Below are 27,169 nucleotides of genomic sequence, written 5' to 3'. Positions count from 1 at the left end.
CGATGATTAATCTCATGGTCATTGTTTGACGATCAGATGTTTCCCACACGTCAACGGCACAATAGCTCACCTTATTCTACTCCAATTTCTCGCCAAGTTCATGCCTTCCTTAGCTGTTCCTTATTCTAAATTTAGTGCCAGTTAGTCTGAATATTACTAGAACCTGTCACCCAATCAAACATTTATCCACAAGTTTTGGGCTACAACCTGAAAAAAGTGACAGTAATTTTTAACATCCCTCCTCTAGAGAGGTAGCCGACGCAAGTAGAAAACAACCATGCCGGTTCTCAACAGTTTGGAAGCCATCTTTTAACTTCCGATGATACCTCATACCTCACAGGCGACTCTTTCAACACGAATGGCGTTCGTTACAAAGCTCAGCAAAACACCATCATCTTTGTAATAAAACTACTAAAAGGAGAGAGAGAGAGAGAGAGAGAGAGAGAGGAGCTATATACACAAGGAAATGTCAAGTTAACTACACAGAGCAGTGCTGGAAACTAGCTAGTTGCAAACTTAATGTGCTGAGTTCTCCAACAGGAAGCTTCGTATCAGAAAGGAACAACATATGGCAGAGGGATGACGTCGGCCGGGTCGGTCTTCACAGCCTCAGCCCACACTTGGGGCACTCCGTCGGCCTCCGTCTCCACTTTGGGCTTCTCTGGCTGGGTGCTACAACCTACAATCATCGAACTGAGCCAGTCCTGATCACCATGATCGGATTCAGTGATCCGAGTTCTTCAGGGATGCTATATGTCTGCCCAAGAACTTGCAATCCGGGTGAGACGACTTCCTAGCAGCTGTACCATTCACTCGTCTATTTTTATTTTTATTTTACTGGGAGTAACAGCGGTTGGTCGAGTTCGAGGTGGAGTATGCGCACGTTGTACCATCTGTTAGTATGCGCACGTACCTGTGGCATCGATCATGGTCTGAATTATAATACGAGACTGGTCACTTACCTTGTGTGGTGGTGGAGGAGGAGGAGGGGTTGCCGGCCTGCTGCTGCTGCAGCGCCGGCACCGAGGCCTTCTTGTCGAGCGGGTCGGCGACGGCGACGGCGGACTGCGACATGCAGCCGATGGAGAAGGGGAAGCCACGGCGGTCCTTCATCGGAGCCGGATATTGTTACTGAGACTATGGAGGGTCTGACAGAGGGTAGATTGGGTTGGGCGAGGGGGAGGAAAGATGCAGGCATAATAATGGTGTCGGGTTCTTGGCTGAGCGTATCTTATAGCCAGGGCACGGAAGGAGAGGGAGACAGGGCATCATCAATCAAATAGGTTAATATTGGTAGCATGGTATTGTGGAGATCAATCAGGAACGACGATCTTCGTGTGGACTAATTGCTTTTCTCTGTGTTTTCTGCTGGTGCCGAGGCTGGGACGTGCACATCAATCAATTGCGTTAAAATTCCTTTCAAAAGGGTTGGATGAGCTCGATTTGGCGCCATCATTTCGCTAGTGGACGTAGCACAGCGACCTCGATCTCCTTTTTTTTTTGGTGTGTGTCCTTGGCTATGTAATCTTTTAATCATTTTTACTACATGCATATTTAGTGGGCGTGTCACTCTGTGGAAATGTATCTTGCTGTTCGGGAAGAGGAGCCCTCTTGAAAAGTTGCCATGAAGAAGGTCATCAAAGTCGTAAAAGAAGATTAAACATATGTTTTCTTCGGATGGACTGCTGATTAGCATGCAGGGCATGCGTGGGCTCATGGTCTGCAGGTACGTGCAAGTAAGATGCTTGCGCCGCAGGTTCAGCGCGCGTGCAACAGTTGGCTGCATGCAGGCTGAACGATTCGTACTAGTATCCCGGAGAAATCTGGGAACCGAATGATATAAAGCCTGTCTGCTTTTGATTGAGGGACCCTCTTTTGACCTTATTTTTCTTCTTCTGAAAAAAAAAAACAACCTTGATCATCATCTGGTCTGAATGAAATCCGCAGCAGCAATTTGATAATGAGATTTTGGTGAGGTTAAACAGTCGGCCTCTCCGCTACTCTTGTGCAATTTGGCAATATTAAAAGCGTGCAACATGGCCATATGCGTGAAACAAACATTCTCTCCCTGTGTCTGTGTGGCTGGCTGGATCACTTGCCTTGAACACCAACCAAGCTCGGCCGGGTGGCCATGCATGTTGAGCAGAGCAGAGGAGCATGGGATGCAGTGCAACCAAACGATGGTGCTGTCGGGCGGAAGCAGGCGTGCACGCTGCCTTGGCTTGGCTTCACACGGGGGAGAAGACTGGGGAGAATTGGACAGGGAATCTTTATATTCATATGGAAAATGCTCTCGGGGACCTACAACTTAGTCTCTGAAATTTTAACAAAGACGAAAAAGAACACCTTTTTCTTTTAATCATTGTATATATATATAAGTTTCCCGGAATGAACCTGCAGGAAGCCGACGACCGCTTCCTTTCTTCCTTTGCAGTTTCCCGCAAAAGAAAGAAAGAAAGAAAGAAAGAAAGAAGCAATCAATCGATCGATCCAATAGGATGCGATTAACGGGCCGTATGAAGGTCTGTAGAATTGGGTGCAATCAGTGCAAGCGATTCATCCATCCATCTCTCCTCTTCCGCTAGCTGCTCTGCTCCGGCCCACACTCAGTGGCGGAGCCAGCGTTGAACCATTGGGTTCAGATGAACCCAATGAGATTCGCTACCTACGTGCATGTCATGTACGACATATAAGGCCTGACCCCAATAAAAAATTAAGTCTGACCCCATTAAGCTGCTAACGCCACATGATTAGACAAATAAAAGGCCCAAAAGCCCAGGCATCTTCGTTACTAGTCCTAGATCAATACATGTACGACATCTAAAAAAAGAAGATCAATCAATACCTGTACGAGGAATACACGGACGGCAGCCGCACGCCTCGTAGCTTTCCAACTCGCCTCGCCTCTCTCTCCGCCGCCTCGCCTCATCTCGACGCCGACGCCCGACGGCAAATAGTGTCGAAGCGCTCCGCTCAACTGCAGTCCAATTTAAGGCAGTAATATCACCTCCACATCTCTTCCCTCCGTACGTTCTACCCAATCTAAATCTAATAGCCTAGTACGGGAGCTTTTTGCCCTAATTTTCTAATTCTTATTTTCATGGACTTTCATTGATGCTGGCTATGGAAAGATATTTTTCCAAGAAGAGAAGTCGATCACCTGACCCAGATAATGATGGGGGACATCGAGGTCACCCATCAGATGTAAGCAAACTGCATCAAATGTCGCTGCAAGTAGTCTCCCAAAGCCTTCTATCCACAAAGAGATTAATTTAGATGAATTGCCCTACGATCCGGCTGATCGGAAGAGAATTTCGGAGTACACAAGAAATCCTAAGAAACAAGATGAGATTAGGCGACGATATTTAACAAGGGGACCTTACAGGCCGCCGTCTACTTTTGTTTATCCACACAGGGACATTGGAGATACACAACGAAGATTTAATCCAGACTGGTTTAAAGATTATGGTCGTTGGCTTGAGTATAGTGATAAGGTGCATAAGGCCTTTTGTTTATGTTGTTATCTTTTCAGAGATAATAATGAGGGACAAGCTGGGAGTGATGCATTTGGAATTAATGGTTGGAACGGTTGGAACAAGAAAAGTAGGCTGGATACCCACGAGGGTAAAGGTAATGTTAACAGCTTTCATAATGTAGCAGTAAAACGGTGTGATGCTTTGATGAATCAAGATCAATCAATTCGGGTAGCTCTCGATAAGCAAACTGATCTTACAAAAAAGCAAAATCGAATTCGGCTTAATGCTTCAATTGATTCTGTTAGATACTTGTTGCATCAAGGCTTAGCTTTCCGAGGCCATGACGAAACAGAAGAGTCAAAAAATAAGGGAAACTTTCGAGAGTTGGTAAAAAGTTTGGCAAATCAAAATGATGATATACGAAAAGTAGTTCTTGAGAATGCTCCACAAAATTGCAAGTGGGTATGTGGAGATATTCAGAAGGAAATTGCCAACTATTTTGCCAAGGTAACATCATCGTTAAATTATATTTCCTACTATTTTTTGTTGTCTTACAAGTTACACTAATCTCTAATGATGCCCTTATTGTTTTGCACAGATAACTTTGAATTCTATTATTGAAGAAATTGGAGGTGATGTGTTTAGTTTGTTGATTGACGAAGCTGCTGATGTGTCTGACAAAGAGCAAATGGCAGTTGTTTTGAGATATCTTAGCAAGCGTGGATTTATCATTGAACGATTAGTTGGAGTAGTACATGTGCAAGAAACATCGGCAATATGTCTTCAGGCCGCACTTCAAAAATTATTCACCGATCTTGGTTTAAGCATAAAACAAGTCAGAGACAATGTTATGACGGGGCTAGCAATATGCGCGGCGAGTTCAATGGCTTGAAAGCAAAGATTTTGCAAGAGAATAAATCAGCCTATTATGTGCATTGTTTTGCTCACCAACTCCAGTTGGTTATTGTAGCTGTAGCAAAGAAGCATGAAGATATTTCAGATTTTTTCTACATGATCTCCATTTTATTTAATGTGGTTGGAGCTTCTTGCAAAAGAAAGCACATGATTAGAGAGAAACATCGAGAGGATGTAATAAAAGCCATAGGTAGTGGGCAGATTAGCACTGGCAGAGGGTTAAATCAAGATCAAACTCTTCAGAGAGCTGGTGACACTCGTTGGGGCTCACACTACAGAACTCTCTCAAGTCTAGTGAAGTTGTTCCCTGCAGTCATGTCTGTTCTGAAATATGTGGAGAAAGAAGGTAAAAATGAAAAGAAAAGTCAGGCGCGTGGTCTTGTAGCATATTTTGAGACCTTTGATTTTGTGTTTTATTTGCACATGATGCTGCATATATTAGGAAATGCAAATACTTTGTCACATTCTTTACAAAAGAAGGATCAAGACATCCTAAATGCCATGTCATGTGTCAAGTCCACAAGGAATGAGCTACAAGAACTAAGGGAGAATGGATGGGACTCACTGATACAGAAGACATATTCATTTTGTGAAGAACATCACATTGAGAAGGCGGACATGCAGGAGCAATATATCAATCGACACAAACCAAGACAAAAAACTAATAAGATAAACCTCTAGCATTACCGAGTAGAGTGTCTTAATTCTGTTATTGACTGGCAACTTCAAGAGTTTGATGACCGTTTCAATGAGGTAAATTCTGCATTACTTGGTCACATGGCTTCTTTCAACCCAAACGATGGATTTGTTGCTTTTAACTTGGATAGCTTAGTGAAGCTAGCTGAGTTTTATCCAGATGATTTTGATTCAAAAAAAATGGATGATCTTGGTCCTGAACTGCGCACTTACATTGATAATGTGCGAGCGGATGAAAGGTTTGCTAATTTGGACGGGATTGCTGATCTTGCGAAGTTAATGGTGCAGACAAATAAACATGTTACTTTTCCTTTGGTCTATCATCTTCTAAAGTTAGTATTGATATTACCAGTTGCAACAGCATCCGTGGAGAGATGCTTTTCAGCTATGAATGTTGTCAAGAAAAAGTTGCGCAACAAAATTGGTGATCAGTTCATGAGTGATTGTCTAATTTGCTATGTGGAGAAAGAGATGTTTTCTCCCATTAGTAATGATGCTGTGTTTGATCTTTTTAAGGCGATAAAAGATCGAAAAGGGAAGCTCTAAATGTGAGTGACTTTACATGATTCTTTCACATGATATCACTTTTATTTTAAACTTGCCAAACTAAGTTGTTATTTTCTTCACTGTTTTCAGAAAGATGAGAAGTTGGCTCTAAAATATGAAGTTTATTTTGGTACTACTTTTATCTATAATATGTAAGCAAGTGATTTTATAATTCCATCCGGTCGGTATGTTATGCACTCTTATTTTTTTGAAGTGACAAATATGTGTGATAAGTGATATCATATTCATTGTGCTTTCTTTGACTGATATAGTCTCGTTGCAATTTGTCACAAAATAGGACTAAGTTCATTAAAAAAAATCACAACTAGTTAGTGAATGAACCCATTGGTGAAAATTTCTGGCTCCGCCCCTGCCCACACTCCAAATACATGTCCCTGACAAGCAAGGAAAGAAAAAACTAGTGCAAGACAAGATGCCGCCACTCTGCTCTGCTCGCAAGGTTGGTTGTTTCAGTGAGCACGTCGACGCCGATCCGATCCCAGGCCAACACAGATGCCGAGTTGGTGGTGAAAAGACAATACAACCCCACGGCGATAGACAGATAGATAGATCAATCAAAGTGAAATGTTTTTCTGCGTGAAAGCTACCGCTCACTTACCAGATCTCGCTGCTGCTGCTACTAGTTACTCCATGACAACGCTAGCATGCATGCAGCCAGGCCGACGTGTCAACATCCCGGCCGACACTACAGGGACAGTCGTGCCAATGCCAATGCCATGCACAGTTGCAATTGCAAGCTAGGCAAGGCAAAATTTCGTGTTTTGGCCCTTTTGTATACAAATTCAGGATCTGACCCCGGTTCGAAAAAAATTCGGGATTTGACCCTTTCGCTACCGCCAGGGGAGCTGGCAGTAGGGTTATACAGCCTACCGCCAGCGCCCTTGGCGGTAGGGTGCGACGGAGGGGGACGGTCGTCGTCCCCGCGTGCTGAAGTGGATTAGCACCCTACTGTCAGGGAACCTGGCGGTAGGGTGTGCAAGGGTTTTTGCCTCGAAAACCAGTGGCGGAGCTAGACCAAAATCATTGGGGGGACGAAACATAAATGACAAAGAGCTGGGGGGGGGGCAAAAGGCTAATTTTCACCTCATCTTGGCCCTTCAAAAAAAATCTTCAGGGTTTTCTCCAAAGCGGGGGGGGGGGGGGGCCACGCCCCCCCTCGCCCCCAACATAGCTCCGCCGTTGTCGAAAACCTTCTGTAACGAAAAAATCGAGTGCCCTGGCGGTAGGGTCAACCTACCGCCATAGGGGCCGTCGGTAGGCTGTCTAACCCTACCGCCAGGGTCCTTGGCAGTAGGGTCTTGCCTATTTCCAAGTTCAATTTCTTTCTTCTTTTCAAAAACAACGGATCTCAAACTATGATATAGAGTCAAAAACAGCAATGATACAGAGTCAAAATAACATATCTCAAACAATTAAACTTGGGCATCACATACACATGTCATACGGAGTTCCACATAAACTTAGTTCAAATAGCAAACTTAGTTCCACATAGCAAACGGAGTTTCACAAATAGCAAACACATAGTTTCACAACCACTAGACTTTTCAACTACAGCCAAGTATCGAATAGCAGAATTTAATTCATCCTTCCTCTCTTGCTCTTGGAGGCACGGTCCTCGTTCCTCTTTGAACGAGTCTATTCAGTGTTCTTCTTGGACCGTCGAGGAACCGGTCTCTGGAAAGGGTCTGGACTCAGCAAATCCTTCTTCTTCGGATTCCTCTTCGGCGGCTGAGGTGCTTGAGATGATTGAGTTGTTGGAGGTCCATAATCTTCATCGTACTCCTCCTCTTCGTTGCTCTCATCCTGCTCATCCTCCTCCTCCCTTTCTTCATGTGTGGCCTCCTCCTCCTCCTCCTCAACCAAGCTAGACGAAGAGGGACCATGGCTCGATGAGGCGATGTGACCCTGTGTGGCTACAGGCTGATAAGCTTCAACCGACCCAGCTCCAGCACACCCAAGCAGGCCTACCAGCTTGCGACAACGCTTCACGAACTTCTGAACTCACAATGAAACAAGGGCATAATAAGTATCAGGTTTATGATTGCAAGTGAACAAGATGCATCTGTTCCAAGGAGGCTGAAATTGTGCCTTCATCGTCCCCGTCATTTTGTTCTCAGATTGTACGCTCCCGGGGCATCACCTAGTGTATCTGAGGCTTCAATGATGCATCTGTTCAGCTCACCAGACTGCAACGGCATAAGTCAGTCACGATGACGAATACAATAATTTAAATACAACCGTCGGTTCGAACTTACCACTGTTGATGAGGGGTGCAAACTCCCTAAATCCACTGTGCATGTCTCTGATGCCGGTCTGGTAGGCCTCTTCCTCGGGGTCATCCCTCAACAGCCTCGCGATGTCTTCCGCCGTCCACCGAGGCCTGAGATGAAGACGGTGCTTCTGGCCATCATCGTACCACTTCATGTGTCGATCCAGGTAAGCATCCCAGTCGGTCACTTTCCTCTCCCCGTCTTTTCGGTACCTCCGTCAATTTCACTCCGTCACATGAGTTTTATGCTCCTCTCCCTAGTTTGTGATAGCCTGATTCTTCTTTTGGCTCATCCTGCAAGGCATAGGCCTCAAGAAACATCATAATAAAGTCGCCACGCAATGAAATCATGGGCACGAAGAACAAAGTGCTCACATGCAGAGCGCGTGGCCGCCGGTATCGGTGGGCGGGCCCGGTGGGGTATGCTGATACACCCCAAACTGCATGGCCATGTGGTGTGGCAAGTGCCACTCGACGGCGTACACATAGATCATGGGCACGATGCACCACCAGAGACCACGCTCCTCATCGCACATCACGTTCAGATCAAAGTCCCACGCTCGGTCATGATATAACCACCAGTTTACCTATTACATATACCTTGGTAAGTTCCCACTCTCTCGGTCCAAAATGGAATCAAAGAGAAAGGTGTTGAGCGAGTTCATATACCTGCCAATGCGTCAAAGCGTCCAACTCGTTGGTGTAGGTCTTGTACGAAGTCTTGTTTAGGCCCGTGTAGAGTTTGACAACATCCCACTCGTAAGCTACGGTGGGGTGTCGAGTCTCGCCGCCGTCCTCGCTATTGGCACCCCATGGGCGTCTTGGCAGCTTCTCAGGACGCCCCGCCGCTCCCACATCCAAACGGAGAAGTCCCAGACAAAGCCACCCATATTGGACTTGTCTCTCATCCTCTACGTTGCGTCATCAAGCTGCAAAAAATCAAATGAGGATAAGATATAACAAAATGTCATGGACATACTTTCGTAGGTAGGCAATTAGATACTCTCTTACCGAACGGTATAGGTAGGCGAGAGATGCGGTCCCCAACTGTACCCTGCATCCCAGTCGGCTAGGAAGAACAAATACGACTAGTTGGCAGAGTTCCCGGATCCGTCTGGAAACACGACCTCCGTGAGAAGATACCACAGGTAGGCCCTCGCATACCACTCCACGGTCGTCTCATCGGCGTCTTCGGGGCATGTCTTCCGGTGCTCCGAGAGCCAGGGCAACGGCACACCAGATGTACGGTTACCCTTAGCCTCGGGGCAGCCGTCGATGAGGGTAGTAACCCTCTCCTGCCAGTTGGTCCTCTCCACTCGCCCGGTCAGTGCATGACCCTCGATTGGCATGGCAGTAATCATCGATCAATCCTCGAGGGTCACCGTCATCTCCCCGCATGGGAGATGGAAAAAATGGGTCTCCGGTCACCACCGGTCAATCAGAGCTATCAGAGCGGCGTGGACAAGCGTCGGCGGCTGACGCTTGAACTGCAACGCGAAACCCAACAGCCGGGCTCTCTTGAAGAACGGCGCGTAGCGCTCGTCGTAGTCCATATGCCCATGAACCACGTGCCCCCTCATGCGTAGTGGTTGGAGCATCGGTCAAAAGGTGAACACCAAAAGTTAGGAAATTATTTTCATCAATCCGAAAACTTTTATCAATATTTCATTCATGTTACTTACCTCTTCGTTCTCCCTTTGTCGAATGCGTAGTCAAGCATGGAGTACCGTGGGCCGATGTTGTCTGCAAGAGGTGCCCACCTTAATAAAATTTCATAAACAAAAGCATCATAAGCATAAGCATACATAAACAAAAAATGAATCAAATCATATCAAAAACATATCAACATGCTTCATATCAAAATAAAATCTTAAGCATATTCCTCCAACAACACCTAGTACACATGATGGATCAAATCATATCAACATGCATCATATCAAAAAAAACGTTCAACATGCATCATATCATCATATTTTTTTTAAAAAAATCCTCCAACATGCATCATATCATCATATTTTTGAACAAAAAAAATCCTCCAACATCTTCATATCATCATATCAACATGCATCGTAAAACTACAATCAAGTCCTCCCACATATGCATTACATCTTCACACTAATATATGAACTATTGATTAGAGTTCATATTCAATACCACTAGTTACTAAAGAACTAAGAACTAGAACTACAATCAAGCTAAAACAATCTTAGGAGAAAAAAATCCAATCTAAGTTCAAAAATATGAAGGATTTCAAGCAAATAATGCGTCGAATTGGAAGCAAGTTTGCAAAAATTAATTGGAGGGATCGGAGGAGCTTACGTTTCTCTCTTCGGGGCCATCTCGATCCGCAAAAACGGTGAAGATCCGAGGGGGAGAGTGGAGGAGATGAGAGAGGGAGAGAGGGGCGACTTGGGGGAGAAAAGAAGAAACTGCCGACGGGGGGAGGGGGAGGGGTGGGGAGATGGGCAGGGGCGAAATAACTGCTCGGACCCTACCGCCAGGGTGGCTGGCGGTAGGATTAGACAGCCTATCGCCAGGGACCCTGGCGGTAGGGTGCGACGAAGGGGGACGGCGGCCGTTTCCGCATGATGACGTGGATTAATACCCTACCGCCAGGGGGCCACCATGGCGATAAGAAATGGGTCAAATCCCGAATTATTTTCGAACCGGGGTCAGATTCTGAATTTGTTTACCAGAAGGGTCAAAACACGAAATTTTGCCGCTAGCCAACGACCGCACCGGGGGCAGGGGACACACACACATGGACATGGTGCACGTGTTTCGCCGAATTGGCCAACATGTATGTAGAGTACGTACGTGATGAGGTGAAGCCCACGGACACGACAGGCGAGTCAGTGATGGAAGAAATGACAGTGGGTTGAAGCAGATTTGCTCGCTGCATCTGCATCTGCATGAGATACGAGCAACGGAGCATGAGCCCTGAACTCAATTGAAGCCGGCCGTCAACGCCAGGCCCCCCAAACTTGACTTGCAGTGGTACCGTACAGCAGTACAAGACTCGTTAATTTCCAAAGCGGGAATGGAACCAGCAGCAGCAGCACGCACGCACGAACGGACGGACGGACGCTGCCGCTGCCGCTGGCCAAAAAGCGGTGGTTGTGCTACTCCTACAAATCATTGCATTTTCTGCACCGGCGACGACGTCACAGTCGTCTCTCCTTTCTTTTCTTTTTTTGCGGATACAGTCGTCTCTCCTTAAAGCCATCAAGGAAGCACAGCCGGCCTACGTATCAGGTTAGCATTACTAATACTATCTCACTGATAGATTTCCTGTTAAATGGAAGAAAACTATTTCATGGATAATTTTATTTCCTCCACGGAGGATTGCGCCTATATAACGGTGCTCTGTCAGGCATTAACCTCTTAATTTTTTATTCTTTTAGGACAGTACAGACGCAAGTGCTCATATGCACGCGCATACACTCACCCCTATGAACGCACACACGCACATCCTACCCCTATGAGCACCTTCAAAAGACTGAGCCGGCATATCATCTTCAATTTTATAAAGTCATCGACGGGATATCACTGTCTCTCTAACCATCCAACCACGGGTTGGTTAATAAATCTTTTAAAATATGGTTCGCTTTTGGCGTATTTGGAAAAAGAATAGTCCTTACGATTGTGCCAACTGTCATCTCAAACGGGGTGGCTGACCGCACCCAGATGCCCCGACGGGTTGGCCGGTCATTGACCAGGCGCAAAATTGCTACCCAACGGCAAATCCGGCCTAAACAATCCAACTAACTGGGAACCCCGATATCCAGTCCATATTTAGGGTGGATATGGGACGCTTGGACGCAACCGTGACATAGGATCGGACCCATTGTGGCCCACCCGACCCCACAAATTCAACCCTAGCCGCATTCCACTCCACTCCCCTCCGGACCCAAGCTCCCTTGCGATGATCTCTGGCCTTCTCCGGCATGACAGGAAGGATCCCAGGCCTACACCTCTTGATCTTAGGACCGGGAGCTCATCCCACGTGGCCCCAAGGAGGAGATGGATGTCTACATTGAGCAACGCCGCTCCCGGGAGGAGTCTGCCCGACAGCAGTCCAACTCCATCCGACGGGAATCAATTGCGTCCGTCCAAATGTTGCATGGATCCGACGCGAGGGGCATCGCCGCTGCCTCGCCGAAGGCGATGCGGTCCGTCTGGCGGCCGAACGCCACGGCGGATGCACAACTGTTTGATTGGCGCGCCGAATTGAAGATGCGCAACCGCTACAGAACCATTGCAAATATGGCATGACATGCCAGTCGTGCGAGATAGCGGGCGCGGGAGGCCGCGACAGACGTCGACGAGGCGGAGTCACACCCTCCGACGCTTGACTCCTTCCGTCACAATCGTGTTGTGGTGGACGTGGCGTCCCTCGACCTTGATGGATCCATCGTCGATCGATCTCACGTCCACCGACGACGTGCAGGCTCCGAGCCCCGCTAGTAAAAGTAGGGCATGGGAGACATCGGCGCCTGAAGTCTCATAAGCTTGTGTGTGCCTCATGTCTTACTCTACTATCCATGGATACAACCAGCGCGTTTGCAGGCGTTTGGGGGCTAAGGGGGTTAAACCGATTTTTGTCTAAAAACACCACCTGCTGAGCCGAATTGCTAGAAAAGACCACCTCCAAAATGAATTGTCAAAAAGGACCAGCTGCACCGTGACAGCAGGTGCGCCAGCTGACACATGGCACTTGCCGCCACACACGCGTCTGTAATTTATTTTGGCGGCAGGTGCATCTGTGATTGAGGCGTGTCGGCTGTGTGGCGGCATCTGTTTGACAATTCGTTTCACAGATGGTCTTTTATGGCAATTCAACTCAACAGGTGGTGTTTTTAGACAAAAATTCGGTTAAACCAAGCCGCCACCTACAATGGTCGTGCCTAAACCATCGTCTCTGAGCGAGACCAAACTCCAATTTCTAGCCAACCTCATGCTTTTCTTAGCTGTTCCTCGTTCTGCATCTACTGTCAGTTTTTCTGAATTTTAGTAGAACCTGTCACCTAATTTCAAACATAGTGATCTAAACGCTCGCTCTTATATTAGTTTACAGAGGGAGTACATAGCAGAGGGTTGAGATTATTCATCAACAACTTTGCCTACATGTTGCAACAAGCACCCCTGAAAAACGCGACAGCAACTGTAATTTTGGCATCCCAAACTTCTCTTCTAGAGCCAGTCGACTCAAGCAGAAAAGCATCATGCCCACTCTCAAACAGTTAGGAAGCCAATTTTTTAACTTCCGATGATACCTCCTCATTCAACACGAGTGGCGTTCGTTACAAAACCTCAGCAAAAACACCATCATCATCATCTATTGTAACGTAAAACCGCCTAAAAAGGAGAGAGTTATATACACAAACAACATGCCAACTTTGGGAACAAGAATAAATCAGGCAGCAGCAGCAGCAGCAGGAGCAGCAGATTATGTGTGTGTCTCACCAACCAATCCAACTATAAATGAATGTCTCACTCGCTCAAAGTCTCTTCCTCCCTCTCCAGCCCTCACTCTCCTCCTCTGTCTCTCTAATGTACATGTTGGTTATAAAAATGCTTTTACACCATACAGATCAAAATTGTGCAGCGGCAGCGGCAGCGGCATATGCAGCAAGGATGGCTAAGCTCATCATGACCGCAGGATCCGCGATCATGTCGCGGCGACGACCAACAGACACCAATGCCTTCTCTTCTCGTCTTCTCCGGGCAGCACAGCACTCGTCGGGATCGATACTCCACACCTGCCAGCCATGCCAGCTCTCTCACAAGTGCTGAGTTGTCACGCACCGGTCTACAGCTACCCCACCCACCGACGGGCGAATCACCCATTCCTGCCGCCGAGCTACACAAGCTGTGGCAGAGCAGTGCTAGAAAGTAGAAACTAGTTGCAAACTTGATGTGCTGAGTGCTCAGTTACTTCACACGATCTTTGCTCAGTATTAGTTCAGGAAGCATCGTATCGTATCAGAAAGGAATGACGTATGGCAGAGCGATGACGTCGGCCGGGTCGATTTTCATAGCCTCAGCCCACACTTGGGGCACTCCATCGGCCTCCGTCTCCATCTTGGGCTTCTCTGGCTGGGTGCTACATCGACCGAACAGCCAGTCCTGGTCGCCATAATCGTATTCCATGATCTGAGGTGCTTCAGGGATGCTGTATATCTGCCCCAGATACTTGAAATCCGGGTGAGGCGACTTCCTAGCAGGTGCACCATTCACAGATGATGATGACCCAGGATCCCGAAGCCCTGAAACAACCGCAGGTCGCTGCTGAGCCTCCTTGCTGACATTCACCTTCTCTTCCTTCTTGGGGAGAGGATCTCGAAGCCCTGAAACAGCCTGGGGTCGCTGCTGAGCCTCCTTGCTGACATTCACCTTCTCTTCCTTCTTGAGGAGAGGATCTCGAAGCCCTGAAACGACCGGAGGTCGCTGCTGAGCTTCCTTGTTGACATTGACCTTCTCTTCCTTCTTAGGGAGAGGATCTCGAAGCCCTGTATCGACCAAAGGTCGCTGCTGAGCTTCCTTGTTGCCATTGACCTTCTCTTCCTTCTTATTAGGGAGAGGATCTCGAAGCCCTGAATCGAGTGAAGGTCGCTGCTGAGCTTCCTTGTTGCCATTGACCTTCTCTTCCTTCTTAGGGAGCTGTTCAGCCTTTTCGATTTTCATGGCATCTGGCTTCATGGAAGAGGGTGGCGCGGCTACATGAGATGCTGTACCATTCTCCACATGATTGCTGGAGGGGGCTGGTCTCGGCAACTTTGTATGCCGCATTTCATGATGGTCTGTACAGAGCATCAGAAGTCTTATAACATAAAGCACCATAAAAAGGTATAATGGTGTTCTACAAGACTATGCAATACTGGTAAGTGCAAAATAAAAAGCAAAGCTAGGAACTCACTTTGTAGGTAACCATTCATCTCGTGGTTCTTTCGCTTCTTCAGGTTTTCATCGGCTAGGACAACCTTCGCATCATCAGCTGGAGGAGCCAAGGGAGGGGTTAAGGGCTTCGTGTCAAGACTATCTATCAGACTGTCTATCTGATAATCTATACTGTTTTCTCTTAACTTATCATGCTCTTTGTGATTATGTTCCTGTTTCTCCTTCTTTGCCTCCTTTTCCTTTTTCTTCTCTCTGTGTTTCTCTTTCCTCTTCTTTTTCTCATGCCGTTCACGTTTTTTGTCCTCTTTCTTTGTATCATCAGATGCCCCATCTCTGACCTTTTCCACCCTTTCAGCTCTTCCAACTGCAATTTTCTCCACGGCTGGGGGTTTAGAATCAACCTGTTTCTGATCAGTTGAAACACAAGGATGCAGCACTCTTCCACCTGGTTCCTTTTCCTTGCCCACAGCTGGGGGCTTAGCACCAACCAGTTTCTGATCAGCTGAAACAGTATTCTGTAGCATTCTACCACCTGATACCTTTTCCTTACCCATGGCAGGTGAAACACCTCCAGCATTGGGCTTACTAGCGGAAATGGGCAAGCTTTCAGTTGGCCTAACCATCCCATTTGGCCTTCGGATTGTAATACTTGGGCTTGGGATAGTTGACCTAGGTAGACTTCTATCCATCCCTGTTGATGCGCCAGATGTTGATGGACTCTCAAACCTCTGCATGGATGTTGGTGCGCTGTCCACCGGACGACCAACCTTACCATTTCCCTTGTGCAGAGCATTAGCAGGGCTTCTGAGCAACGGAGAGTTGGTGCCAATTTCTTTCCTTGCAGTCTCTTTATTTGGGCTCTCAGTTCTCTTCTGCACCAGTATGCTAATGTTACTGATACGCTGCCCCGTTCCCTCTTTCCTTGGCACAGAATCAGTAGAGTTGGAGAGAGGTCTCGTGACTTTGACTCTTTCCTTCTCCACCATAGGTGTTGTACTAAAGCCATCAGAGCCTCCTTGAGATGAACTGTTGAGGTTCTCGCTGCGTCGAATCGATGTCCCATTTTTCTGTTGATTGATAGTGATGGTCTGTTGCCCCAAGCCCTCACTTCTCCTTGAAGCATCAATAGAGTGAATACGCATTTTGTTAACTGCGGTCCTGTCATTCTCCAGTGCAGGTGCAGCACTAAAACCTTCACGACTTCGTTCATTTGAGATAGTGAAGTTGTCAACAGCTCGATTCTCCACCACTTTCTGATCTTGTGTCTTTCTAGCCAATTCCTCCCTGAATATAGGATCCTTAATTTCTTCAGATTTCCTGCTGCTCTCTCCAAACTTCTGACCAAGGAGAGCCTCACCATGTCTGTCAGCCCCTTCAGATTCCCTGCTTTTATCTTTGCTCTTGTCCTTTTTCTTGTCTTTGTGCTTCTCTTTTCGATCTTTTTTATCTCTGTGCTTATCTTTACTCCTTTCTTTATCCTTCTTTTCTTTTTTATCTTTGTCCTTCTTGTCCTTCTTATGCTTCTTCTCCTTGTGTTTCTCCTGAAAAAAGATGGTTGATTTCAAGTCAATAAATTTCAAAATAAGAGGTAAACATAAATAGTTAGCAAATGCTAAGCATAAACATTATGAATGAATATATTGCAAAGAACAGTCCCAAAAAACGCTAAGAAAAAAATGAGTTTGTTGATCTACCAGAATGGTCGTGCAAATATAAACATCTACAACACATCACTATTAAGGGAAGCTGCCATTAGCACAAACAATTAGAAACTGCAATGACCAGTGAATATTTACACTACCTAAATGGCATACAGTATTCCAAGTTTGTGGAGTTTGTATCTGAAATATTATTTTTAAACTTATGAACTCGCACTACATAACCATTGAATAACACCAGGGAAAACAATCTGCTTCTCTGGTTGCAGCTTATACTTATTTTTGCTAACAAGTCTAATGACTTGAATAATTCTGTTCAGCTGCAAACCCAGTAATAGACTACTTTATGTGTTGTCGAAGCTTTTGCTTTTGACACTAACCACATTGATGAAGTTAACCAACATATTTTATACATGGACCATCGGTTGCAGAAATCAAGTTAGCACTAAAGTTTGCACCATATTCATTCAAGGACCAAATAAGTTAGAAATTTAGAAGGATATGCACTCTATTTAGTAAGGAAACAAACTAAGTCTAAACCACCCGACATTTGAACATGTACCATGGAACAGCCTTGTTATGGAGCATAGAGAGTTAGGGTTGTTACATAAGATTGGATATAAGCCAGTACTTTAGGCAAACATTTCAACATATCAGGACAGAAATAAGCTACTTTATTGAGACTCTATATTCGACAAATCTAACATAACACCTCAGGTAGTCAATAAAGTAAAGCAGCAGTGCAGCAAGTCACTGCCAAAATTCCCTAGGATGCACTCTAAGGACATGCTTAAACGCTTGTAAGCATGACAATTTATTGCCATGTTCTATGAGGGCAGGGTTAATTCATGAACATCTGCCATATTTAGTGAAACTTTCTTTGATTATCACGTTTTAAAAGAGTAAACCATGAAACCCTCAAATGTCATTAATAGAGTTAGTCAGACCAGATCTTGTAAGAAACTATGTATTTGAATGGAGCCTCGGTAGTTTTTCCACGATGAGCAACATGGAACTACAAAGGGTACATTAAGATAACGCAGATTGCAGGCAAAACCATAATTCTGGCCACATAGGTTCATTAGAGCACACACAATAATCAGATTTATAAACAACATGACAGCCAAAACTAACAAAGACCATTAAGTCAACGCTCGTCCCTCTGATACGTTATATAGCACTTATACCATTTATTTATGGTGTTTGTAAATGACAATATCAACATATCCATTCATAGAGTTACAGTTATTATGAAATGTAGGGTTGCCTAGCATAATTCTTAATTCCCCTCTCGAGCTTTTTAGCACTGGAAATTTAAAGTTTATTAGGATTGTGCAGAAAATATATTTATATCAGAATAGCATGAGACATGAGTTCAGTTACCAAAACATATTTAATCCCATGATGTCAGAAGACACCTAAGGGAGGTCCAGATATGATTCTTATACAAAGATGACAGAAAAAACTGCTGAAGAGTTCAGGTGACAATAATGAATACATCTGCTCAGCTTTCTAACAGTGGATAATATATCTATAGGATACAGCATCCCTAGTGGATAATCTTTGGCTACGCTACCAGTTTTCATGTATAGGGAAAAGATGCGATAGAACTAGATGAACTTTTCTTCTATATATGATCATCCATATATTAAGAGCAATGTGACAGGCATGCTTTACAGCCAGCCCAGGCCAAAAGGCCCACGAAAATGCTATTGCCCTTTAAACTGCCAAGGTATTTATGTTTTCTATATGCATTATCAACAAACTTGAATACATGTTAACCCATAATAATGTTCCCCTGGAACGGAAGAACACAGGAAATAAGCAGACAGATGAATCATGAAATGTCATTTTAGTTCGATTTGACAGTCTATCAATCACAGGAACACCAACATATATAAATTATTATATCAAGTGTAGGAATAGATATAGTGGTGGAATGGAACAAGAGCTGTTAAGCAGGTCATTTAACACAGATAAATTGCAACTGAATGGAACAATCCAGCAAACTATTGGCATAATTGGAGCTTCTACAGCACATAAACAGGTGTGGAAGACCAAGCAAATTGTTCCTAAAAAGGCAAGATGCACATAAAGACGATCATTTAGCAAGATGCACACACATTAAGAAATCATCATACAAGAATACCAGCCCATCCCAATATCCCATTCCCATCTTTCTCATAAGCTTCATTCTCTAAAAATAGAGGCTCTCTTTTGCACTTATGCTGTATTCCCAAGTTCTGAACCACACCACAATAGATACTAGTGTTTATTGTAGATACTAGATGGTATGATGGTTGTTATAGGGGCACACTTGAAAAGGGCTACACTAAAACAACCAGATATCATCAAAAATGTAACAAGAAATCTACGTTAAAGCCTAATCAGTTTCCTAGCAGAAGGATTAACAAGCAGAATAACAGCCTTTAGATCACAACAATATTGGATTGTAGTTTCACATAAACAACAACTAACTGCACTGAGATGAATAAAAACCTCTAATTAAATGTTTACAGTACAAATCCTACATCGATCCAATCCACCATCCTGTATAGCCTAGACAGCATAGGTACCACTTATTTAGAACACCTTGCATGAGACCGGCAATTAGGAAATTTTGGTTCATCAGTGTGGTCATAAACTTGCACGGATGGACGACTTTATGCCAATTTACACCAAAAACTGATGGTAACTCCAACCAGGACCAGGACGCGTACGAGTTGCATAGAAAAAATAATATTCTTTGTAAAAGTGTGGTCAACCAGTTTAGTGCACAGCATGAACTTTAACTGTAGTACCGATGATATTTGCAGAAAGTAGTCATGTGACAGGCCAAAGGAAACTCCCAGCAATAGCTTGCGGCGGTAACATCTCTAGAACTTTAGCCGCGCTTTTAGCAGCAGAACGACAAATTAGAAACATTTGCCTCTTTTCCGCCGACCTAAATAACTTTTTGGCCCTAGTAAGCCCCCCGAGTCGCGACATACTAAATCTGCTCTTGCCTATAAAACACTACTTGTGTCAAGCATGCAAGGCCTAAGCGACAATAATGAATGAGTAACGACATAAACCCGCACCCGTCCTCAAACTAAATCTGCTGTTGCCTATAATACACTTCTGAAAAGCATGCAAGACCTAAGCGACAATAATGAATGAGTGACGACATAAACCCGCACCCGTTCTCCCACTGATCAACCCAATGGAACCCCCCACCTTGTGCACGCAACTAGCCGCAAGATCAGCCCTACCCTATCAGGTTCAATTTGCCAGAAGCAGCGCTCTTTAGGAAACCATTGGTTCAGCCCTACTGAATTTGTACTCTAGCTTCCTGATGACCAATCAGTGGTGGAACAATCCCCAGGGATAACCCAAGGGGCCGAAACGCTGGTAAGATTCATCACGGCACAGCCGTAAGCAACTAGTCCTGACCACAGATATGTGCAAGCTAAAGAAAGGTCTGGTTCCCAAGAAATTTCTGCAACCAATGAAATAGCGGCGGCACACAATGTCCTAGAACCCCCTCCCGTGTGATTTGCGGGGCTAATGGAGGAGCGATGGAAGGAGCAAGAGGGGACGGGATTGGGGTGGTGTGTTGTTTCCACCTTGTCGAGCAGGGGCGAGGCTAGGTGGGCGTCGGGGCGCGCGGTCTTGACATATCCTGGGGGCGGAAACGGGAAGCAGCGAGACATGGCACGGCCGCCTGGGGCCCCGCCCGCCGGATCAGCCGACCGCCAAGACCAGAGCCCTCCTCCGCCTCAATCCCCCAAACAGACCTCCTCCTCCTCCTCCCCTCCTCCCGCTGCGGCGGGCTCACTGTGGCCGGGGGGAGCACGGGGCGGGGGCGGTCATCCCCGCGGGCGCCGGCGCCGGAATCGCGCGGGGATCTGGGGCGGGCGCGGGGATCGGCCCCCACCCGATCGGGAATCGGCCAATCCCCCGGGGCGATCTCCCGCCGCCGCCCGCCCGCCCGCCCGCGCTGTGTTTCGTTTTAGTTGTTTTTCTCTCTTTCCGGCGCTGGCTCGGGTGTTTCGCCGCTTTTGTGCGGGTGCCGGGTTGGATTTGGATGGAGGGAGGAAGTAGGGTTGAGGTGGGGAGGGGCGGGGCGGGGCGAGGGGGGGAGGAAGACGAAGGTGGAAACCGATGAGAGGAGACCCGGTGCCCGTATATATAGCCCCACCACCCCTTCGGGACACATCTGGTCTCTGCTTCTTGGGTTGGGTTGGGTTGGGTCCGGGGGTGGGGTGGGGCCCACCTGCCAGACACAACCTATGGTGGGTGGACATGGTCTTTGTGGTGCTTTGCTATTTGCTCCTAGTACTGTTACCAGTACAAGTACATGATTTCTAAAAAAACTAGGTGTGCTCCTACATTGTTTTTAGTTTATTATTATGAATGTAGGATTCGAATTATGAATGTAGTGATTGCGATGTATAGTTTCACCTACTAGAGTTTCAAAGTATGATTCGCATTGACGACTCGTGTAGTATGATTTTTTTTACGAGCATGCCTACTTGGCCACTCGTGACGAAGCATGAAGCGATAGTAGGGCCCAATTTGTGTCCTGTCGCCCCACCCCTTCGGGATGCATCTGGTTGGGTTAGGTTCGGTTCGAGGTCGACATGGGCCCACCTGCCATAGTGAACCTATGGTGTACATGGTCTTTCTGGTTTGCTTTTACTCATATTACTAGAAAAAATTGGTGATGTATTCATTTTCTACTTTAAGTGGGTTTTTTTGGTCTGCATCATTAATTTTGGCTTATCTTGCTTTGGGTTCCCGCAAACCATTAGTTTGCAGATTTTGTTTTTAATCACGACATGAATGACGAATCCACCGGCGTAAGGAAGGACGAGGATTCGAAATATGAATGTAGTGATTGCGATGTATAGTTTCACCTACTACAGTTTCAAAGTATGATTTGCATTGACCACTCGTGTAGTACGATTTTTTTTTACGAGCGTGCCTACTTGACCCCTGGTGATGAAGCATGAAGCGACTGTAGGGCCCAATTTGTGTCCCGTCGCTCCACCTCTTCGGGATGCATCTGGTTGGGTTAGGTTTGGTTCGAGGTCGACATGGGCCCACCTGCCACAATGAACCTATGGTGTACATGGTCTTTCTGGTTTGCTTTTACTCCTATTACTAGAAATGCTTTATTACTATTATTTATCAAGAAAAAATTGATGATGCATTCATTTTCTGCTTTAAGTGGGTTTCTTTTTTGTCTGCATCATTAATTTTTGCTCATCTTGTCTTGCTTTGGGTTCCCGCAAACCATGATTCTAAAAAAAACTAGATGTACTCCTGCAATGTTTTTAGTTTTTTATTATTATTATCAAGAAAACAAGTGGTGATGCATTCATTATTGGTTCTTTTTCGGCTCCATCATTAGTTTTGTCCCATCTCGTCTTGCTCTCGGTTGTCAGCGCCATTAGTTTGCGGATTTTGTTTTTAGTCACGACATGAATGACGAATCCACCGGTGCAAGGAAGGACGAGGATTCGAAGTATGAATGTAGTGATTGCGATGTATAGTTTCACCTACTAGAGTTTCAAAGTATGATTGGCATTGACGACTCGTGTAGTAGGATCTTTTTATGAGCGTGCCTACTTGGCCCCTGGTGACGAAGCATGAAGCGATAGTAGGGCCCAATTTGTGTCCCTTCGCCCCACCCCTTCGGGATGCATGGAGCCCACCTGCCAGAGTGAACCTATGGTGTATATGGTCTTTGTGGTTTGCTTTTACTCCTATTACTAGAAATGCTTTATTACTATTATTTATCAAGAAAAAAATGGTGGTGTATTCATTTTCTGCTTTAAGTGGTTCTTTTGTCTGTGTCATTAATTTCGGCTCATCTTGTCTTGTTTTGGGTTCCCGCAAACCATTATTTCAAGGGTTTTGTTTTTACTCGGGACGTGCATGTTGAATCCTCCAGTGCAAGAAAGGACGAGTGACCGAGTTACGATTGTCGTAATCGTAACGTATAGTTCAACCTACTAGAGTTCAAAATACAATCCGCATTGACAGCCTAGATAGAGATCTTACAAGTGTGTGCACGTGCCACGTAGTGGAGAACATGACATCATAAGAGGAGCGATTTGCTCATCGCAAAAGCACTAGCATGGGCCAAAGAAGCAACTTGTCTCATGTGGGACGACATTTTTTGGGCTAAGAATCTGGGTTTTAATACAAAGCGGGGATGGAACATGGTATAGGATGGTCTCGGAGACCATTCGTCGATGGCAGGATGTCGGCTAACATGCTGACCCTAAAGCAAATATTCACCCGACCCTCTTGGATCCTTGACGTCTAGATGTGAAGAGTGGAGAGGAAGAATGAAGTGACTCTAATGTCGTAAAGCTCGTGTCGGTTACTCTGAGTTTGTGGTATCATTGATTCGAAAACATTTTTTTGGCTCGAACATGGATGTCAGAGTTTGAAAGAATATGTGGTGCCCCCATGTGTGATTTTGGTAATTGATGACATTCTCTATAGACTAATGGTTGCCTTGAGTTATATTATTGGGTTTTGTCCATAGGCTTTTCTTGAAGTCTATTTGTTGGTTTCAAGGAGTTTATGTGTTGGCCAAGGTGCTTTTCAAGGAATTATCCAAAGATTGGTCATATGTGAGACTTGAGCTTATTGCAAGCATGTTTTGAAGAAGAAGATTGTGTGAACATTCATGTTTTCCTTCAAATGGACTCCAAGAGAAGCCTATGGACAAAATGGGGCGGGGGCACTCATCCCCGTCGGCAGGCGCCGGAATCGTGCTGGGATCTGGGGCGTGCGCGGGGATCGGACCCTACCCGATCGGGAATCGGCACGAGGCCGTGCCCAATCCCCGGGGGCGATCTCCCGCCGCTCCCCGCCCGCCCGCTCTATGTTTGTTTTAGTTGTTTTTGTTTCTGCCGCTCGCTCAGGTGTTTCACCGCTTTTGTGCGGAGTGTAGGGTGTCGGGTTGGATTTGGATGGATGGAGGAAGTAGGGTTGAGGTGGGGAGGGAAGGGGAGGGGAGGGGCGAGGGAGGAAGACAAAGGTGGAAACCGATGAGAGGAGACCCGTGTTGGAAATATGCCCTAGAGGCAATAATAAAATGATTATTATAATATTTCCTTGTTCATGATTTTGTCTATTATTCATGCTATAATTGTGTTACTCGGAAATCGTAATACATGTGTGAATACATAGACCACAACATGTCCCTAGTGAGCCTCTAGTTGACTAGCTCGTTGATCAACAGATAGTCATGGTTTCCTGACTATGGACATTGGATGTCATTGATAACGGGATCACATCATTAGGAGAATGATGTGATGGACAAGACTTAATCCTAAGCATAGCACAAGATCGTGTAGTTCGTTTGCTAGAGCTTTTCCAATGTCAAGTATCATTTCCTTAGACCATGAGATCGTGTAACTCCCGGATACCATAGGAGTGCTTTGGGTGTACCAAACGTCACAACATAACTGGGTGACTATAAAAGTATACTACAGGTATCCCCGAAAGTATCTGTTGGGTTGACACGGATCGAGACTGGGATTTGTCACTCCGTCTGACGAAGAGGTATCTCTAGGCCCACTCGGTAATGCATCATCATAATGAGCTCAATGTGACCAAGTGGTTGGTCACGGGATCATGCATTACGGTACGAGTAAAGTGACTTGCCGGTAACGAGATTGAACGAGGTATTGGGATACCGACGATCGAATCTCGGGCAAGTAACGTACCGATTGACAAAGGGAATTGTATATGGGATTACTTGAATCCTCGACATCATGGTTCATTCGATGAGATCATCGTGGAACATGTGGGAGCCAACATGGGTATCCAGATCCCGCTGTTGGTTATTGGCCGGAGAACTGTCTCGGTCATGTCTGCGTGATTCCCGAACCCGTAGGGTCTACACACTTAAGGTTCGGTGACGCTAGGGTTGTAGAGATATTAGTATGCGGTAACCCAAAAGTTGTTCGAAGTCCCGGATGAGATCCCGTACGTCACGAGGAGTTCCAAAATGGTACGGAGGTGAAGAATTGTATATAGGAAGTCCAGTTTCGACCACCGGGAAAGTTTTGGGGGTCACCGGTATTGTACCGGGACCACCGGAAGGGTTCCGGGGGTCCATCGGGTGGGGCCACCTATCCCGGAGGGCCCCATGGGCTGAAGTGGGAAGGGAACCAGCCCCTGGTGGGCTGGTGCGCCCCCCTTGGGCCTCCCCCTGCGCCTAGGGTTGGAAACCGTAGGGGTGGGGGGCGCCCCACCTGACTTGGGGGGCAAGTCCCCCCTTTGGCCCCCCCCCCCTTGAGATTGGATCTCTAGGGGCCGGCGCCCCCCCAGGGCCCCTATATAAAGAGGGGGTAGGGAGGGCTGCGCACCCTAGTCCCTGGCACCTCCCTCTCCCCCCCCCGCAACACCTCTCCCTCTCGCTGAGCTTGGCGAAGCCCTCCCGAGATTCCCCGCTACTTCCACCACCACGCCGTCGTGCTGCTGGAACTCCATCAACCTCTCCTTCCTCCTTGCTGGATCAAGAAGGAGGAGACATCTTCCCCAACCGTATGTGTGTTGAACGCGGAGGTGCCGTCCGTTCGCCACTAGGATCTTCGGTGATTTGGATCACGACGAGTACGACTTCATCAACCCCGTTCTCTTGAACGCTTCCGCTCGCGGTCTACAAGGGTATGTAGATGCACTCCTCTCTCTCGTTGCTAGATGACTCTATAGATTGATCTTGGTGAAGCGTAGAAATTTTTTATTTTCTACAACGTTCCCCATCAGTGGTATCAGAGCTAGGTCTATGTGTAGTTTCTATGCACGAGTAGAACACAATTTTATTGTGGGCGTAGATTTTATCAAATTACTTGCTACTACTAGTCTTATCTTGTTTCGGCAGCATCGTGGGATGAAGCGGCCCGCACCGACCTTACATGTACGCTTACGTGAGACAGGTTCCACCGACTGACATGCACTAGTTGCATAAGGTGGCTAGCGGGTGTCTGTCTCTCCCACTTTAGTCGAATCGGATTCGATGAAAAGGGTCCTTATGAAGGGTAAATAGAAATTGGCATATCACATTGTGGTTTTGACGTAGGTAAGAAACGTTCTTGTTAGAACCCTATTGCAGCCACGTAAAAACATGCAACAACAATTAGAGGACGTCTAACTTGTTTTTGCAGCATATGCCTTGTGATGTGATATGGCCAAAAGGATGTGATGAATGATATATATGTGATGTATGAGATTGATCATGTTCTTGTAATAGGAATCACGACTTGCATGTCGATGAGTATGACAACCGGCAGGAGCCATAGGAGTTGTCTTAATTATTGTATGACCTGCGTGTCATTGAATAGACGCCATGTAATTACTTTACTTTATTGCTAAACCGTTAGCCATAGTAGTAGAAGTAATAGTTGGCGAACAACTTCATGGAGACACGATGATGGAGATCATGGTGTCATGCCGGTGACGATGATGATCATGGCGCCCCGAAGATGGAGATCAAAAGGAGCAAAATGATATTGGCCATATCATGTCACTATTTGATTGCATGTGATGTTTATCATGTTTTTGCATCTTATTTGCTTAGAACGACGGTAGTAAATAAGATGATCCCTCGTAATAATTTCAAGAAAGTGTTCCCCCTAACTGTGCACCGTTGCGAAAGTTCGTTGTTTCGAAGCACCACGTGATGATCGGGTGTGATAGATTCTAACGTCCACATACAACGGGTGTAAGACAGATTTACACATGCAAAACACTTAGGTTGACTTGACGAGCCTAGCATGTACAGACATGGCCTCGGAACACAAGAGACCGAAAGGTCGAACATGAGTCGTATAGAAGATACGATCAACATGAAGATGTTCACCGATGATGACTAGTCCGTCTCACGTGATGATCGGACACGGTCTAGTTGACTCGGATCATGGATCACTTAGATGACTAGAGGGATGTCTATCTGAGTGGGAGTTCATTAAATAATTTGATTAGATGAACTTAATTATCATGAACTTAGTCTAAAAACTTTTGCAATATGTCTTGTAGATCAAATGGCCCACGCTAATGTTGCCCTCAACTTCAACGCGTTCCTAGAGAAAACCAAGCTGAAAGACGATAGCAGCAACTACACGGACTGGGTCCGGAACTTGAGGATCATCCTCATAGCTGCCAAAAGAGCATATGTCCTAGATGCACCGCTAGGTGAAGCACCCGTTTTCCCCGCAACTCAAGACATTATGAACGCCTGGCAGTCGCGTGTTGATGACTACTCCCTCGTTCAGTGCGGCATGCTTTACAACTTAGAACCGGGGCTCCAAAAGCGTTTTGAGCAACACGGAGCATATGAGATGTTCGAAGAGCTGAAAATGGTTTTCCAAGCTCATGCCCGGGTCGAGAGATATGAAGTCTCCAACAAGTTCTATAGTTGTAAGATGGAGGAAAATAGTTCTGTCAATGAGCACATACTCAAAATGTCTGGGTTGCACAACCGCTTGTCCCAGCTGGACATTAACCTCCCGGACGAGGCGGTCATTGACAGAATCCTTTAGTCGCTCCCACTTAGCTACAAGAGCTTTGTGATGAACTACAATATGCAGGGGATGGTGAAAACTATTCCTGAAGTATTTTCAATGCTGAAATCAGCAGAGGTGGAAATCAAAAAGGAACATCAAGTGTTGATGGTCAATAAA

At 46.0% G+C, this 27,169-nt stretch overlaps 1 protein-coding gene across 1 annotated transcript; it reads right to left on the bottom strand.

The window, feature by feature from the left end:
- Positions 1-13,301: 13,301 nt before the first annotated feature.
- On the bottom strand, positions 13,302-20,604 carry LOC123114300 (zinc finger CCCH domain-containing protein 18). Its single transcript, XM_044535729.1, has 3 exons — positions 20,087-20,604; positions 14,843-16,364; positions 13,302-14,726 (listed from the first exon to the last, which is right to left on the bottom strand). The coding sequence occupies exons 1-3, from the start codon at positions 20,171-20,173 to the stop codon at positions 13,909-13,911; spliced, it is 2,427 nt and encodes an 808-aa protein (XP_044391664.1). The 5' UTR covers positions 20,174-20,604; the 3' UTR covers positions 13,302-13,908.
- Positions 20,605-27,169: the final 6,565 nt, after the last annotated feature.

This window comes from Triticum aestivum, chromosome 5B, assembly GCF_018294505.1.
Source record: "Triticum aestivum cultivar Chinese Spring chromosome 5B, IWGSC CS RefSeq v2.1, whole genome shotgun sequence".
Classification (NCBI taxonomy): domain Eukaryota; kingdom Viridiplantae; phylum Streptophyta; class Magnoliopsida; order Poales; family Poaceae; genus Triticum; species Triticum aestivum.
Note: the sequence above shows the minus strand (reverse complement) of the source record. Positions and strands in the feature narration are given on the sequence as shown.

Bases quoted from the DNA above. Each gene is read 5' to 3' on its own strand.
- LOC123114300 (XM_044535729.1), bottom strand. From the start codon at position 20,173: ATGTCTCGCTGCTTCCCGTTTCCGCCCCCAGGATATGTCAAGACCGCG. The intron at 16,365-20,086 runs GTGGAAACAACA...ATCTTTTTTCAG, and splicing joins CCTCGCCCCTGCTCGACAAG to GAGAAACACAAGGAGAAGAA. The intron at 14,727-14,842 runs GTGAGTTCCTAG...TGCTCTGTACAG, and splicing joins GATGAATGGTTACCTACAAA to ACCATCATGAAATGCGGCAT.